We start from the raw sequence: 16,525 nt of genomic DNA, 5'->3' as shown, positions 1-16,525 counted from the left end.
GGAATCCATCTTGGCTAAGAGTTGCGCACGTACACGTGGGAGGACCCTGAGGTAAACCAAGTACGGACTCAGAGGCAGAGAAAGCAAGATGATTGGCCAAAGGAAACCTGGAAGAAATGCCCCATATAAGTGATTCAAACTACCCACGAGGGCGCGACTCTCTCTGAGTCCACCCGTGTGTCTATCCACACGTACCCTTTTTCCTCCTAATAAACACATTACTTGTTTCACTACTTTCCGTCTCTTTGTGGAAATTCATTTCCCGTCACAGCTGACGGGACAGGGCCTTGTCGCTGGCCACTGGTCCTCTGGTGGTCTAGTGGCTGGGATTCAGCGCTCTCACTGCCACGGCCTGACTTCAGTCTCCGGCCAGAGAACGAAAATCCTGCTTCAAGCCGCTGCAGGCCGAGGCCACCCGAGATCACCCATAGCCAGTCAGTCACTCGTATGTCATCCCCCACAAACATTTAATATACCCTGTCCTCTACCCAAACCCACCCACAGTGTCCAGGGTCTTCCCCCTCCACCCCAGCTTAGACCCCTTCCCGAGTCAGTCTTTTTTTTTTTTTAATAAATGTATTTACTTACTTAATTTATTTATGGCTGCGTTGGGTCTTCATTGCTGCGCACGGGCTTTCTCTAGTTGCGGCGAGCGGGGGCTACTCTTCGTTGCGGTGCGCGGGCTACTCGTTGCGGTGCTTCTCTTGTTGCGGAGCACGGGCTCTAGGCGTGCGGGCTTCAGTAGTTGTGGTTCGCGGGCTCTAGAGCGCAGGATCAGTAGTTGTGGCACACGGGCTTAGTTGCTCCGCAGCACGTGGGATCTTCCCGGACCAGGGCTCGAGCCCGTGTCTCCTGCATTGGCAGGCGGATTCTTAACCACTGCGCCACCAGGGAAGTCCCCCGAGTCGGTCTTGTCCCCTTTCCCATTCCAGGAATTCCTTGCCCTCCAGCCTGGGCCCTGAAGTCCTGGCTCAGAGGTCCAGACACCTAGTCTTATGGAAGGTAGGTGGACAAGTGGGGCTCTATTTTTCTAGAGCTTGAAGCCAACACACTTTCCCAATTGCCCAGATGCATACACTCACAGAGGAGGCTCCTGACTCCCAACCCAGGCACATGGGCCTCCTTTCCCTGAACCCAGGCCACCTGCGCCCTCCTTCTGAGGACGATTCACCTGGACCACCCTTCCCAATCTTTGCCTTGTTAACACCTTTTCATAATCCCTTTAGGTCTCAGTTCTAAAGGCACCTCCTTGAGGAGCCCTTCTTGATGCCAGCCCAGGTCAGGCTCCTGTAAGTGGCTCCCAGAGCCCGCATTCTTTTTTCTCCATCACAGTTCGTAGCTTGAAATTATTCTGTAATTGCTTGTGTCATTATATGATTCAAGTCTGTCACCCCAACTTCACCATGAGCTCAGGGAAGGCAGGGACAGTGTCCACTTCGTCTCCTGTGCCTGGAACATATTAGGCGCTCAGTAAGTATTTGTGGAATGATTAGCACCACCAGACATGCTCACCACACCTCACCACAAGAAGATGAGGCTGCAGGCTCCACAGAAGGACCTGAAAAGGCCCCAGCCCGGGGGCAGACCTGGCTGTCCCGGGCTCAGATGCCAGGCCTCAGGCGGAAAGGAGGGAGAAGCAGCTGTGGCCCCCACGGTAACACAGGCCAGGCCGGGGCCTGGGGGCATAACTGGTCCGGGAGACCTGAAAGACCTGAAAGACCTGGGACCGAGAGCCACTGGGTCAGGAATCCAGCCATCCGGGTTTCCAGCCCTGCCTGGGGCTGCTCAACCCAACCCCCACGCGCCACACACACACACACACACACACACACACACACACACACACACACACACACACACACACACACACACACACACACACACACACACACACACACACACACACACACACACACACACACACACACACACACACACACACACACACACACACACACACACCCCTAGGGGTCTGAGAGGACTCAGGACTTTGGCAACAAGAGAGGCCGGCTGAGCTGAGCAGGGAGGGCGGGGCCAGGGGAGGGGCCGGCAGGTAGGTGCCCTTTCCCAGGAGCTGCCACTCCGGAAGGAAGATCTACTGTGTACCCAGGCCGTGCTGGAGACTTGTCCTCACTGCCGGCTGCGGAGACCCCAGCGTTTCCTCTGTGCCCGCTGCCTGCCTTCGAAGCCGCCTTGGACACCTGCTCCCGCTTCCCTCTGGTCCTGACACCTGGATCTTGCCTTTGAACCCCAGCCTGAGGTCCCTTCCTTTGGGTGCCTGGTGTCTTCCCAGGGCCCCTGGTCCTGGGTCATGGCCCAGAGGGCAGGCCAGGGGCCTAGGTGGCTGGAGGCTCTGGCCACTCTGCTTTTGCTTGGATTATTCTGGAATGAGATGGGTGAGTGTGTGGGGGTGGGGAGTGTGGAGCACGGGGGGAGGCAGGTAGTGCACCGGGGCCGAGGGTATAACCCTTTTCTGGGGCACATCCCTTATTCTGGGCTCAAAAACCCCCGGCTTCAGCCTCCCTGGCTCTTGGCCTCTCCCCTCAGCTTTGGCTTCCTGGGGGGGGGCCAGCCCTGTGGAGAAGCAGCAGGTAAGGGTGGGGTCTGGGCACTTGAGACTTGCCTGCTTACCCCTCCCTCTTTCTCTTTCCCTCCAGGAGCCGTTGGGGCTGAAGGTGAGGCTCGCCGGGGAAGTGGGGGAAGGGGAAGGGGAGGGGGAGGGGCCGCGGGTTCAGATTTCCCTGGGGCGTTTGAGTGCCTGACCCTCTCTCTGCAAGGCCGTCTCGTTCACTCCTGTTATCTTATTTAGGTCCCCCAATAGCTCTGGGAGGCGAGGAATACAGCCCTCGTCCTTTGGATTAAGAAACTGAGGGGCAGAGAAATGACTTGCCCAACGGCACACAGCCAGTAAGTGGCAGAGGTGGGATTTAAACCCAGGTCTGACTCCAAACGTGGGTTGTTTTGAGGGAAACAAACCAAGGATCCGTCTCCTTGGCAATCCCGGCTTCACCATGTACTGGCTGTGTCTCGAATGCCAGTTCCCTCACCTCTAAAATGAAGTTGACGGAGTTCCCTGGGGGTCCACCGGTTGGGACTCCGCACTTTCACTGCCGAGGGCCCCCGGGTTGGGGAACTAGGATCCCACAGGCCGTGAAGTGCGGCAAAAATAAAATAAAATAAAATGAAGTCGATTCTGGGAATTCCCTGGTGGTCCAGTGGTTAAGACTCTGCGCTTCCAATGCAGGGATCACCGGTTCGATCCCTGGTCAGGGAACTCAGGTCCCACATGCCATACGGTGCGGCCAAAAACAAAAAATGTTTTTAAAAAATGAAGTTGATTCTGTCTGTCTCCTGGGGCTGCAATGAAGAGTCTGGAAGATTAAGGAAGTGAAAGCCCCTCTGGGGCCTGACGTTGCTTGAACTGCTGGTCTCTATTGTCCTTTTTACAAGGAGAGGGGGAGGAGCCTCACTGGGTGGTTTTCCCTGCTTCTGAGCAGGTGACTTTGTGAAGGGCACTTGGGTCCTGCTCCAAACAGCGGTCTCTGCGGGGGTGGGGCCGTCCTGGAAACTAGACATTCACACCCTGGGAGCCCGGCTGTTTTGTTCATTTGTTCAACACACATTCACGACTCCATCCGTGTGCCCAGCCCTGTGCTGGGTGCTGGGGACGTGGGGATCTGCCCTCGTCCCTGCCCCTAGGGAACGCCCAGGTTGGCTGCTTGAAGCAGACACCGTCATAATGCGGAGCAGCCACGTATGGGAAGCACGGACCTCGGCAGCTCCGAAGCGTCGTCTCACTCAGCCAGCAGGGTCAGGGTAGGCTACAGAGGGACTGAGAATTTGAACCATCTCCATAGGCAAATAGCAGTTTGCTGAGCGAAGTAGGGATGAGGAAAAGTATTCTAGGCAGGGTGACCTGAATAAGCCAAGGTCTGGAGGTGAACAAGTGTGTGGCCCGCTGTGACAGGGTGTCCAGAGGGATGGCTGGAGCAGATAGCTGTGCCATGGAAGGTCTGGAGTCTCTCTTAAGGGCAGTGCGGAGCCAGGGAAGGATTTAAGCGGGGGTATGACCTGGCCAGATTTGTAAGGAGTGGAGCAGATGGAAGGCAGGAAGGCCTGTGAGGACAGAAGCTGGATGGGACCTTAACTAGGCACTGGGTCGAGGGTAGCGGGGGGCGGGGGGGACGGTGTGCAGAACTGACCGTGACTGGTGAGCCACGGGATGGGGACACAGGGTGGCTGGTTTCTGTAAACTCACTCCGCAAGCTCCAAACCAGACCTCCTGGGCTATGTGGGGAGTGGCAGGGTCGAGGATGTGGTTTGGGGGCCCCTGAGGACCTGACCCCCTCCCTCCCTTTCCTCCCTGGGCAGCCTCCTGCGGCGTGGTCCCCCAAGCACGTATCACAGGTGGTAGCGATTCAGCCCACGGCCAGTGGCCCTGGCAGGTCAGCATCAGCTACAACGGCGTCCACACGTGTGGCGGCTCTCTCCTGTCCGAGCAGTGGGTGCTGTCGGCTGCTCACTGCTTCCCAAGGTACCAGCTGGGTAGGGGGCAGGGTGGGGAAGTCAAAAGTGGGCTGGAGGTCAAAGTTCAAGGATCAGTGTAGGTCAGAGGTTGGAGGTTCTTGGGTTGTATCTAGGGATATCAATAAAGTCTGTAAGGATCCGTCAGGAGTGAAGGCCAGAGGTCACAGGTCACAGGATAAAACAAGGATGCAGGGTGGACCCTGAAAGGTCAGGAACTGAGGTTGGATGCCACAAGGCAACAGGGATCCTGGTCTCTCAGGTCCCAGCCTTCGCCCCTCTGCCTGCAGGGAGCACCGCACGGAGGACTACGAGGTAAAGCTGGGGGCCCACAAGCTGAACTACTACAGCTCTGACACCCAGGTCCGCACGGTGGCGCAGGTCATTTCCCACTCCAGCTACCTCCAGGAGGGCTCCATGGGTGACATCGCGCTCCTCCAGCTCAGCCGCTCTGTCAACTTCTCTCGCTACATCCGGCCCATCTGCCTCCCCGCAGCCAACGCCTCCTTCCCCAATGGTCTCCAGTGCACTGTCACGGGATGGGGCCACGTGGCCCCCTCAGGTGAGGGTGAGGGGGGCGCTGACGTCTAGAGGCACGGGGGGAGCCGACGCAGGGTAGGAGGCCCTGGGTAAGCATCTTTTGTCCCCACAGTGAGCCTCCAGGCCCCCAAGACACTGCAGCAACTTGAGGTGCCACTGATCAGTCGTGAGACCTGTAACTGCCTGTACAACATCAACGCCAAGCCCGAGGAGCCCCACTTTATCCAGCAGGACATGGTGTGTGCTGGCTATGTGAACGGGGGCAAGGACGCCTGCCAGGTAAATGCGGGGGGTCCGGGGAAAAGATGAGACAGGCGTGTCTTGGGAGATGAGGGCTCGATGGGGCTCGCACGGATGGTTGGAGGCCTGGCGTCCGGTCCTGACAGCTGCTGTGTGGATTTTCTCCTCAGGGTGACTCTGGGGGCCCACTCTCCTGCCCAGTGGGGGGCCGCTGGTACGTGGCAGGCATCGTAAGCTGGGGTGATGCCTGTGGGGCCCCCAACAGGCCCGGTGTGTATACTCTGACCTCCAGCTATGCCTCCTGGATTCACCAGAAAGTGGCAGAGCTCCAGCCTCAGGTGGTGCCCCAAATCCAGGAGTCCCAGCCTGATGGCAAACTCTGCAGCAACTATGGGGCCTTCAACTCTGCCCCAGCCCCAGGCTTGGTGGGACCCCTCCTTCTGCTGCCACTAGGCCTGACCCTGGGCCTCCTCCGCCCACAGCACGACCACTGAGCTACTCACCCTGGGAGCTGACTTGCTTCTGGGACCTCCACATCACACCCAAGGGCACACGCCTGCTCCCAGGATGCCTGGGGCCTGACTTTGAGCCACTCCTTCCTCCCAGGACCCTGTGGGAGTTCAAAGCACCATCCTGACCTTTGCGCCCACTCTTCTGGGTTGCTCTTTGGGGCTGTAACCTCCACCACAGGAGTTTACTGCCTAGGAGTCTGCTGGCTAGAAACTCTGGTCACCTCCATCTGCTGTCCAAAAGCCTATCGGTTGGGCTCCTATGGAGCCCCCAAGGACCCTCAGCTATGAAAGTGGGCCCCGGCTCCCCACCTGTTTCTAGAAGACTGCCCAGATGCCTGCTGCTAAAAGGCTGGCTGCAGCACCTCACCTGCTCTGCCTGATGAGCCCCATCATTTCACCCTCTCACTGTTTTCTGGGCTGGGGCTGCCTCTGGGCAGCATGCTTTCAAGGACAGAAAAGGCCCCACTCTTGCCTCACTGGCTGCCACGCCCCCTGAGCCCCGACTCCTGGACTCCGGAGGACTGAGCCCCCACCGGAACTGGACCCCGACTCGCACCTGGTGTGCGGGGTTAGACGGAGCGAGACGGAGTAAAATGTTCTGAGCACAACTGGCCGTGTGTGTGTGACGTGAAATGAGGCCCATCCGCTCTGGGCCTCTCCCTCCCACCTCCAAAGTCCAGAGCCACTGGCAGAACTTACTTTATTAAAAAAATGATGAAACAGGTCTGTACATATTTACAGGCTGGGGTGCAAGGAGGCACGGGTCCAGCAGCAGGGGCACAGGCCACTCACTTCTTGGAGAGTTTGACTTGCTTGTGCTTGGGGGGTGCCCACTTGAGGCAGACAGAGTCCACTGTGGGGAGAAGAGGCATGAGAGGCAGGACTGGGCCTCCGGGCCCGGCCGCTCGCACTGGCTGCTCTGCCCTGGGCCCAGGCCAGGTTTCACCTCGAGGTGAGAACAGGGGCAGACTGAGTCCTGGGGAGGGGGCTGCCCCAGGCTTCAGTCCTGGGAGCTGGTCAGACTGGTTGGGGATCCGATGACAGCAAAACAGAGGCCTTGGCTCACGGCAGTCCTTACATCTACCCCACACACACACACACACCCTGGGCAGACTCCACCCACCTGTTATGGGTGGTTTCTTATACTGGGCACTTTTGAGGTGTTCCTCCACCAGCTTGGGTGTGACACAGATCACATGCTGGCCCTTCCAGTACTTGACCATGTTGAGGGACTGGAGGGTGCTGATGATGTCATTCTGGGTGATGCTCGTCATCTGGCTGCAGAAAGGGATTAGAGCAGATGCTGGAGAGAGCTCCCTTGTGGGGTTTGGCTGGGACAGCAAAAGGGGACAAGGAGACAGTCTGACAGCATCACGGCCAATCTTAGGAGAGTCCTTCCCTCTTTGAGGGTTCCAGGTGCCTCCCTTACCTAAGGTCCTTGATGGACAGTGTGCCCCGGAAGTCTCGCAGGATCTCCAGAAGGACCCAGGACCAGTAGCTGCGGTAGCTGAGCTTGCCCAGGTCAGACAGCGGCTTCTCAGGGGAGCCTACTGTGCTCTCCAGCTTGGACAGCTCATAACCTGGCAACGGTGGAAATGAGGAAACTGAGGACCCACCCTGCCCTGGCACCCCTCACCACAGCTGCCCTTCCTGGACAGGCCGGGAACCACTCACTGAAAGCAATGAGGAACTTTCCATAGCCACGGCGCTGGTAGGGGGGCAGGGTCAGGATGCAGGCCACGTTGTTCCCATCTGGTGACTCCTTTTCCTGTAGGGGTGGGTGGTCAGGACCTCTGCGGAGGCTCAGCCCCTGCTTCTGGTTCATTCTCCCCCGCTCCCTCAACCCAGGCTTCCCGACCCAGCACCTTCGAGAAATAGCCGACGATGTGGGCTCCCTGCCTGTCCACCTCAGTCAAAATGTAAAAGACGAATGGCTCCACGTCGAAGTACAATGTCTTGTGGTCCAGGAAAAGCTTGGCCAGCAGACACAGGTTCTGACAGTAAATCTGAGGGGTCGCGAGGTGGAAGCAGGCTCAGGGAGCAGGCGTTAACTCCTCCGCCTCGCCCCACGCAGGCCTGGGCAGGAGCTGCCACCCTGCCCTGCAAGTGCCAGGCTCCAGACAGCAGCCAGTGCCAGCACGGTGAGAAGTGGGATCCTCACCAGGACAGTCATGTTTAGAATTGGAAGGAGTCTTAGAGTCACATTCTGATGGACGGGGAAACTGAAAATCAGAGAGCTATGTGCACTCAAGGAGGTAACGGCAGAGCTGGACCAATCATGGCTACCACTTCTGAGCGCTGAAGAGGAGCTCAATCTTCACAGACACGAACTCTTCTATTTCAGGTCAGGAAACAAGCTCAGGGGAGACAGTGGCTCACTCAAGGTCCCATGGCTGGTGAGCACTAGGGCAGGACTCAACCTGCTATATGAGTTCTGACTGTTCATGGCTGTGTCCTCAGCACCTAGCGCAAGGCTAAGCGTGAAGCTGGGAGCTTGGTAAATGTTTGCTGAATGGACGACCCTCGAGCCTGACTCTGCAGCCTGAGCTGTCTGCCCACTCAGCCAAACTGGGACAGAGAGACCAATGCCAGGAGGGCCAGTGGGACCTGGAGGTTGGCTTCATGGCAGAGATCAAGGACACCTTTTACGTCCACTCTCGTTTGACTCAACAATTGTGTGAGCCCAGCACCGCTAGACCCATTTTGCTTAGGAGGCAACGGAGGCTCTGGGGGGCAGCGGGGGGGAGTGCTTGCCTGAGGCCCCAAAGCTGGAGAAGGCAGAGCTGGGAAGAACACCCACGTCTCCTGCTGGGGCCCCTCCTGCCGCCCCCAGCCCCATTCATGCTCAGGAAGGCAGAGCAGGGGGCTCTGGTGGGGCTAAGAATGGGTATTTCCCAAGTTACTTATCACGAGGCTGACAAAGGCCCATGTTTACTAAGCCCCTATTCGATGCCAGGGACTGTGCTAAGTACTTTACTTTGCTGTCTCATTTACTCCACTAACAAGCCTGTTAGTTAACTATTAGCATAACTCCTGTCTTAAAGATGAGGAAACAGGAACAAAGGACCTTAAGTAACTTGTCCAAGGTCAGCTAGAAGTGACGGGGCGATTTGAAGCCAGGAGCCACTCAGAGGCCAGCCCTCTGCGTCTTACACTCTACTGGCCTTCCCCAGGAGACCTTCCCAGACTGACCAGGCAAGGGTCAAGTTCTCAACGACAGCAAAGCAGGCCCCAAAGGCCCCACCCTGCCCCAGCGAAGTCCTTCAGGAACAAGGAAATTAGCGGTCTGAGCCACAGAGCTCTCCCCGCAGGAAACCTCACACAAAGCAGTTCACACCCAGGAAAAACAAACACCTTTTCTTCAGGCAGAAAGAGAAAGCAGTTTTTAAGAACAGCCTGAGGCAAGACAATCTCCACTCTGGGTTCCAAAATTGCCTGAACCTAAGCCACCCCAAGCTACCCCATCAGAAGGCAAGTCCTCAGGGACAGAAGGGAAACCCAGAACTCGAGGCTGGCACCACAGGGCCATGAGTTCACTATGCACCAACCACAGGCCGAGTGCCAGGCTGAGCACAAGCCCGCAGGCCTCTTCGCACACTAAGGCCGGCCTCTACCCTTTGGCGACGGTGAGGATCGTCGGGAGGTGCCCAGCGTGTCCCCCCACCTGCCACAGTGCCTCCCCCCGGGGCTCACCTTGTGGTCTTTGCCGTCTACCTCGTACACAGAGATGTTGCTCTTGCGATAGATCTCCTTCCCCGGGGGCTGCCGCCACTGGCACTGGCCCTGGGGGTGGGGATGGGCAGGGGGAGGCACAGGTATGAGGCCCCAAGGCTCCCCACTAGGTGCCCCATCCTGCCCTGTGTGGCCTGCAGCAGGCCTCTGCTTCTCTCCACCTGGAGACCCCGGGCTCCACCCTTTACCTACATCGAGTAATCCTCCCAACCATCTGAGGAGACGGATGCTATTTTACAGATGGAGAAACCGAGGCACAGTAACTGGCTAAGTAACTGGCTCAAATATCACACAGCGAGATGGTTTTAAGTCCAGCTCAGCCTGGCTCTGGACGACTCTGGAGGGCTGGCACCCGTGACAAGGGCATTTCCCAAACCACATACATTTGCCTCAGTGTCTACCCTGTGGGAAACACGCCACTGCCCTGCCCCAGCAGGTCCTGCGTGTGGATTAAAGCTTCCTGTCTGTCCGCACCTCATGGTCCCACGGCTCGGGGCTGTGCTTACTTCCTCTTTTCCACAGGGGAACCTGGCACTGGACTGGCCTTGATAAACATGTGCTGAGGGCAAGGGACCCCAGAAGGTCCCCATTCCACAGAAGAGGAAACTGGGGTCTGGGGAGGGTCAGCAAGTTGGCCAAGGTCACTCCAGCAAAGGCAGGGTCAGGCCTGGAATCCAGGTCTCTCCAGCCGGGGCAGCTTTTCCTTGGACTCAACTGCTCTGGACCTGTCTCTCTTGCCCAGTGCCGCTGCCTCAGCCGGCCCTCAGCCTCTATGCCCACCACCGCACTCACCAGGCCCGGCCCGGCCCAGCCTCACCAAGTGGAAGCGGTAGCTCTTTTCGTATTTCATGTACTTGAGGCAGTACTCGCAGAGCCAGAGCTTGGGCTGTTTCCCATAGTCTTCAGGGAACGGGGAGAAGTACCAGGCGTCGATTTCGTAGTTCCCGATGTGGATCTTGTCCACGTACTTCACCTTGGTGATCTGTGGGCGAGGTGGGAGTGAAGGGCAGGGGATGGCTCGGTCGGGGCAAGGGATGCCGTAGGGAAGGGGTGCCCCCACCTAGGACCCCCTCCCCTACTTACCGCCTCATGTTCCTTCTCCAAGGCTGCTGTTGTGGGGTCCATCTCTGCATAGGTCTGAGTGAGAAAGAAGTGGACACAGGTGAACAGAAGTGGCGGTCAGGCCACCCCTCCCATCTCAGAACCCAGCACTTCCCTCCTGTCTAGCAAACCTGTTTCACCTGGTTTCAGAGCTGACTGGTCCAAGTTCCTCTCCCATCTGCCCACCCACCCATACATCCCAGACACTCCTGATGCCCAAGTTTGGACCTTTTGCCTGATGAACAGGGCTAGGATCAGGAGGCCTGGTTCCAGTTCTTGGGCTGGTTAAGAGCTTCAGCTGTACAACGCGATCAATCCAGCTCTGCCATAGTTGTTGTGAGACAGATGACATAATGGGCCTGGTCTTCCGCTTCCATAGCAGGAACTGGTGCGGACTGCCCGGTGTGCCTGGACCTCTTTCCTGCCCATGGGACTGCTCCCGGAGGCCCCTCCCACAGGCACATCAGGCTCTAGGTGTCCAGAAAGGAACTCAACCTTTCCTCCCTGCAAACCTGTTCATCCTCCTGGGTTCCTCATCTCCCTAGGAGCATCACCTTCAGTCCAACTACCCTAGACCAATAAGAGGCCTGCTCTCAAGACTCCTCCTGTCTCAGCCTGGCATTCGGATAACGGCCACGTCCTGTTAGCTCTACCTCCTTGTCATCTCTGGAACCGGTTCCTCTGTCCCACACCAAATAGCCACTGCCACCGTCTCAGGTCTGGATAGTTGACGAGGCCTCTGTAAATTCCCAGCCCCCAGTCTCAGCCCCCTCAAATCTGCTCTGCTATTGACACTCCTGTTTCTGGCCTCCATGCCTTTGCACATACAGTTCCTTCCACCCTGAATGTCCTTCCCTCTCCTAGAGCTGCCAGAAGATGCTTACTCAGCCTGGTACCGAGCATGAGCCAGGCAAGTGCATGATGAGGCAGAGCTTGGCGAGTGATCACGTGTTAATTGTTTTTGCTGTGCTCTCCCTGTCCTTCAAGGCCCAGCACCCTGGGAAGGTGTGGTCAACAATCCTCCAGGAGGCCTGACTGGATTCTTCCGATGCAGAATACATTCCTTCCCAAGTCAGGAATTCAGTGGTCAACAACAGTACCCTCCGACTCCCCCTTCTTGGCTTCCCCCATTTTCCAAGTCTTTGGAAGGCAGGGACTACAAGCCAGGTGGCACTCACAGCCCATCTTGTTCCTAGGCCAGACGCTGAAGGAGGAACCAAGTCCAGCCTGACAGTGGACGCAGGTAGGCCTATGACCTACACCAGAGTAGATGGCAGCCTTGCCCTGTAGTTCAGAAGGGAGAAGGAGCCAGCCTTTTACCCAGAACCCCTTCCACAAAGCACTTTGCCTGGATGGCCTCATTTCACCCTTTTGGCAATGCTGAGATACAATGTTCTTACTTCTATTTTACAGAGAAGTAAACAGGCAGGGAGAGGCGAGGTCACTGGCCCTTGGGGACTAGCCAGCTGCCATTTATTCTGAGTACTAAGCACTTAACGTCGTAGGCATTACTCAGAACAAGCCTGAGATGGGAGTCCTCTCTCTCTCCACTGCACGAAAGAGGAAACTGAGGCACAGAGAGGTGAGCTCACAGAACTGGCACCCAGCACAGCTGGGCATGGGCCCCTCGCCTGTCCAACTCCACACCTAACCCCTGCAAAGATGAGGGAAGGATGATTTTCCTCCTCACGTGCCTCTTTAAAATACATTTCCCAACTCATACAATACAACCCTCCTCTGCAAATGCATTAAAGAACTACAAAAACACTACTTTCCGTAAATGCTGCAGTTTATTTAGAATTAAACATTAATTAGGCTCTGAAGAACCTTGCTGATCGTTAACTCGCTGTTACTCGTTCTTTGATTTTATCCCCACTGGCCCACTGTCAACCACCCTGCTGACTGCCAGCTTAGAGGTACATCTTTGTGACTTAATGTGCCAGTGCAACCTGGCTGGGGAGCTAAGAAAACTTTAGATCTGCACTGTCCGGTAGAGTAGTCACCAGCCACAAGTGGTTACCTAAATTTAAGTTCATTACATTCAAATAAAATTTAATTCTCGGGACTTCCCTGGTGGTCCAGTGGTAAAGAATCTGCCTTTCAATGCAGGGGACACGGGTTCGATCCCTGGTCGGGGAACTAAGATCCCACATGCCGTGCAGCGTGGCCAAAAAAAAAATCTTTTAATAAAATTAAAAAATTTAATTCTTACTCACACGAAACCCATTTCAAGTGCTCAAGAGCCACACGTGAGTAGTGGCTACTGTTTCGGACAGCACAGAGGTAGAACATTTCCATTTATCACAGGACGTTCAATTGGACCGTGCTGCCTTAGATGGTGAGAGATCTTTTTTTTTGGCCATGCCATGTGGCTTGCAGGATCTCAGTTCCTGACCAGGGATTGAACCCGGGCCATGACAGTGAAAGTGCCGAGTCCTAACCATTGGACCGCCAGGGAATTCCCAGTGAGAGATCTTTCTAATTCAGGTATTTCAAATTTTTTTATCACAGCACTGTAAACCAACTGGCAAGTTTGTGTATATACATATATATATTTGTATGTGAGATAGAAGCTTCTTAAAACAATACTTACCTTTAATACAACGCACTATGATATTTTCTATCTTGTCCTAGTTCTTCCATTTTCGAAATTTAAATGGTCACCACCCACTGAACTAATTTGGCAATCTACTAACAGCCCCCCAGTTTGCAAATCATTGCTGCTAAGCCCAGAACGAGCACTCAGAAGGATGGACTAGCACTGGTTGAAAATAATGAAGGTATGGGTGCCTTGAGAGCTCCATAAACCCTCCTCTTGTGTGCACACCCCATCTCACAAATCCAGAAACTAAGATTCACAGTGGGAGGATAGAAACCCCCCAGGGCAGGCTAGCTTTGTGAAAAGAACCCAAGTTTTGGAATAAAGTGGCAGGAATTTCTAGCATGTTTCAAAGAGCTTGTGCCCCAAAGTAGGACAATCTAGTTGGCCAATCTAATTCCTAACTGGATTCCTAAAACTACCTGTACCTCCCTTGTAAACTGGGGATATAATGCTTACCTCACAGAGTTGCTGTGACACTTCAGTGAGATCATATACTGAAATACTTAGCCTAATACTGTGGCTCACAAGCCTATAAATGTTTGCCATTATTACTCTAATTTCAACCCACCCTTTCACTAGCTGTATGATCTTGGGCATGTTACTTAACCTCTCTGAACCTGCTTCCTGTTTTCCTCAAAAAGAACTAATTACCCCTGTGGTGTTGAGTTGTTAGGGAGGATCTGATGAGCTTATACAGGCACAACACTCAGCACAATGCTTGGCAATAGCAAGTGCCCCAAATCACTCATTCTCTTCCTCCCCTTTGGACTTCAGGTCCATCTGTCAATGTGGCACAGCCAAAAGCGAGCACGAAAGGTGCAAGAGGCCTGAGTTCCAGTCCCAGCTGTGTCATTTCCTTGCCACGAGACTGTAGCCAAGCTCTCACCCTCTCTGAGCCTCAGTTTTCTCATCTGTGAAGAATACCTGGGAAGAAGTAGACAGAGTCCCCTACACACTGTAGGAGCTTAAGAAATGGGAGCTGCTGTGGTTTTGGCACTGGGACCCAAGGGAGTCAGCAGAGGCAGCTGAGCCTCCTGCAGCCCCGGGGAAGGGGAGGGGCCCAGACCTTCTGCACGTGGTTGATCTCGTCATGCTTGCGCTTTTGGTTTCGAGTGATCTTTCGCTCAGGCTGCTCGGCCAGCTCGCTGAGGTACTTCTCTGAGTTCTTCTGCACGGCATCCTTCACTGTCTTGGTCAGCGCCAGCCGGTTCTTGTCTACCCATTCGTCCAGTCGCCGGTTAACTGTGAGGATGGGCCATGAGGGTGCTGCCCTTCCGCCCCCGCCCCCCCCCAGACCTGGATACCCCAAATCACTCACAGCCCACATAGTGTACATAGAATTCCTCTCGGCCCTCCTGATCGTTCACTCGAGACTGGATCACTTCAGCAGAATCTGTGAAGGGAAAGGGCTAGCATCACCAGGAAAGAAAACGGGGCTGGAACAAGAGTGATCCTTCGCACTGAGGAGCAGTTTCCCAGATTCTGTGGCCAAATGTGTGCTAACCTCACCTGTTCACATCTGCCACTCCCTTCAATCACTGTCTGAGGTGGGCCAGATTGGTGCTGTTATTCTTAGTTTAGAGACAAGGAAACTGAGGCCTATCCAGGGTCACCTATTTGAAAAGTGATAAGAGCTAATACTTAACTGAATTTAAATCTGGCTCCAAATTCAATGTTTGCTTTACTATACTCAGTCGTTCATTTGTTCAGGGGTCATGGGGGCTAGCTGTGGAATCAGACAGCCCCACTTCCTAGCTATATTTAACTGATCAAGTTATTTTGGCTTTCTGAGCCTCAGCATCTTCATCTATAAGGATAACCGTGCCCACCTCAAACGGTGAATTAATGGCTCTAAAGCTTTCAGTATAGCACCTGACAAACAGCCGACCATTCGATAAACGAGGAAGGCAACCACTGCATGTCTGGCCCTGTGCTGGGTTGCTGCTGGATACAGTGATGGATCATGAGCAGTCCTGCCCTCCGGAAGTTCCCACTTTGATAGAAAACAGACAGACAGACAACGACAACATAATGGTACATATACTATAGCTCAGGTATGAAGAAAATGTTGCATTTCTTCATACAGAAAGGGAACATACAGAAGGGAACGACTCAATCTGCCTGAAGGGAGTCAAGAATGGCATCACAGGGGATATGATCCTAAAAGGATGACTGGGGCTAGCCAGCTAAACAAGGAGAAAGGGAAGAAAGGGCATTCCAAGCAGAGGGCACAGGCGGTAAAAGGCATATGGCCTTCAGAGCATACAGTGTGGTCTGGTCTGGCAATGGCCTTTACTAGGGGTGCTGAAAAACAGAGAGGTTACAAAAATGAATGCCATTCTAAGGAACTTGGGGTTTATTTTGGAAATGAGGCAAAGCAATAGAAGGGAGGGGAAGCTCGCTTTTGTGTTCTGGGAGGTCCTCTCCGCTGGCGGCTGCAGGGGATGGATGGAAGGGGGAGTCACAGAGACAAGGGAGACCACTGAGGAAGAAGGTTAACAAGAAAAGGGAATGAAGCCAAAGACTGGGCAAGGAAGTGGATTGGGAGCTCTACACACAGTAGGAAGAACTTGGCAAACGCCCAACTCGGGGAGGTTTGTAGGCGGCGTCCGGGCAAGTCCGAAAGTCCGCGTTCTCCTCTCTCAGGCCCCGTCCCGCCCTTAAACCCCGCCCCCTGGCCCTGGGTCCCGCCCTCACGCCAGGTGCTATCCGGCCTTCGGCACAGGTATGTTTCTCCGATCTCCACGGTGACTTCTGGCTCTCCACGCGCCGGAGTCGGCGGAGAGACGCGGCCCGGGGACGGGGAGGTCCCCTCGACCGCCACATTCTCGCCGGGCCCGGGCTCGCCCTCCCCCGCGACCCCTGAAGTCGCCGCCGCAATCGCCGCAGCTGCTCCTTGTGCCGCCATCGCTGTAGTGGAAGTGACGCCAGAATACAGCGCCGCGCAGGGCCTTTAGCTCCGGGTCAGCGGCTAGTGGCGGAGGCCGCGGCAGGCTGGAGGGGGGGGGAGGGGGTGTGTGACGTCGCAAGAGCTCATTGGCTCGTGCGACGGTCTCCGCGGCGCTGGGCCAGATTGACGTGGACTGTGCCGGTTGTCCTGGAGTTGTTTTCCGTTTGGAACTATGGCTGCACCGTAGAGTTGAAGAGAGGAAAAAGGCTTTCCTGATGTGATGCCTCAGCTCGATCTTTTTTAAAGGTCCGGGTGCCTGATCAGGGGGCGCTGCCCCTACTTCACCGGGGCAGAGCCAAAGCATCCTGCCTGGATGCCTGGCTT

General features: G+C 55.4%; 2 protein-coding genes across 4 annotated transcripts; one reads left to right on the top strand and one right to left on the bottom strand.

The window, feature by feature from the left end:
- The first annotated feature begins 2,094 nt into the window (after positions 1-2,094).
- Positions 2,095-6,374, top strand: PRSS8 (serine protease 8). Its single transcript, XM_068525151.1, has 6 exons — positions 2,095-2,396; positions 2,658-2,675; positions 4,372-4,534; positions 4,815-5,086; positions 5,177-5,343; positions 5,475-6,374. The coding sequence occupies exons 1-6, from the start codon at positions 2,312-2,314 to the stop codon at positions 5,796-5,798; spliced, it is 1,029 nt and encodes a 342-aa protein (XP_068381252.1). The 5' UTR covers positions 2,095-2,311; the 3' UTR covers positions 5,799-6,374.
- Positions 6,375-6,499: 125 nt separating this feature from the next.
- On the bottom strand, positions 6,500-16,181 carry KAT8 (lysine acetyltransferase 8). 3 transcript variants are annotated; one of them, XM_068525149.1, is made up of 11 exons: positions 15,949-16,181; positions 14,570-14,644; positions 14,318-14,493; positions 10,632-10,685; positions 10,366-10,530; positions 9,510-9,599; positions 7,682-7,822; positions 7,491-7,584; positions 7,246-7,396; positions 6,940-7,094; positions 6,500-6,669 (listed from the first exon to the last, which is right to left on the bottom strand). In XM_068525149.1, the coding sequence occupies exons 1-11, from the start codon at positions 16,157-16,159 to the stop codon at positions 6,605-6,607; spliced, it is 1,377 nt and encodes a 458-aa protein (XP_068381250.1). In that variant the 5' UTR covers positions 16,160-16,181; the 3' UTR covers positions 6,500-6,604. The 3 variants fall into 3 exon arrangements, with proteins under 3 accessions (XP_068381250.1, XP_068381247.1, XP_068381249.1); XM_068525146.1 differs by having other exon boundaries at positions 6,500-7,094; XM_068525148.1 differs by lacking the exon at positions 7,682-7,822 and having other exon boundaries at positions 6,500-7,094.
- Positions 16,182-16,525: the final 344 nt, after the last annotated feature.

Source organism: Eschrichtius robustus, chromosome 16 (genome assembly GCF_028021215.1).
Source record: "Eschrichtius robustus isolate mEscRob2 chromosome 16, mEscRob2.pri, whole genome shotgun sequence".
NCBI lineage: Eukaryota > Metazoa > Chordata > Mammalia > Artiodactyla > Eschrichtiidae > Eschrichtius > Eschrichtius robustus.
This window is presented reverse-complemented; position numbering and strand designations above follow the sequence as displayed.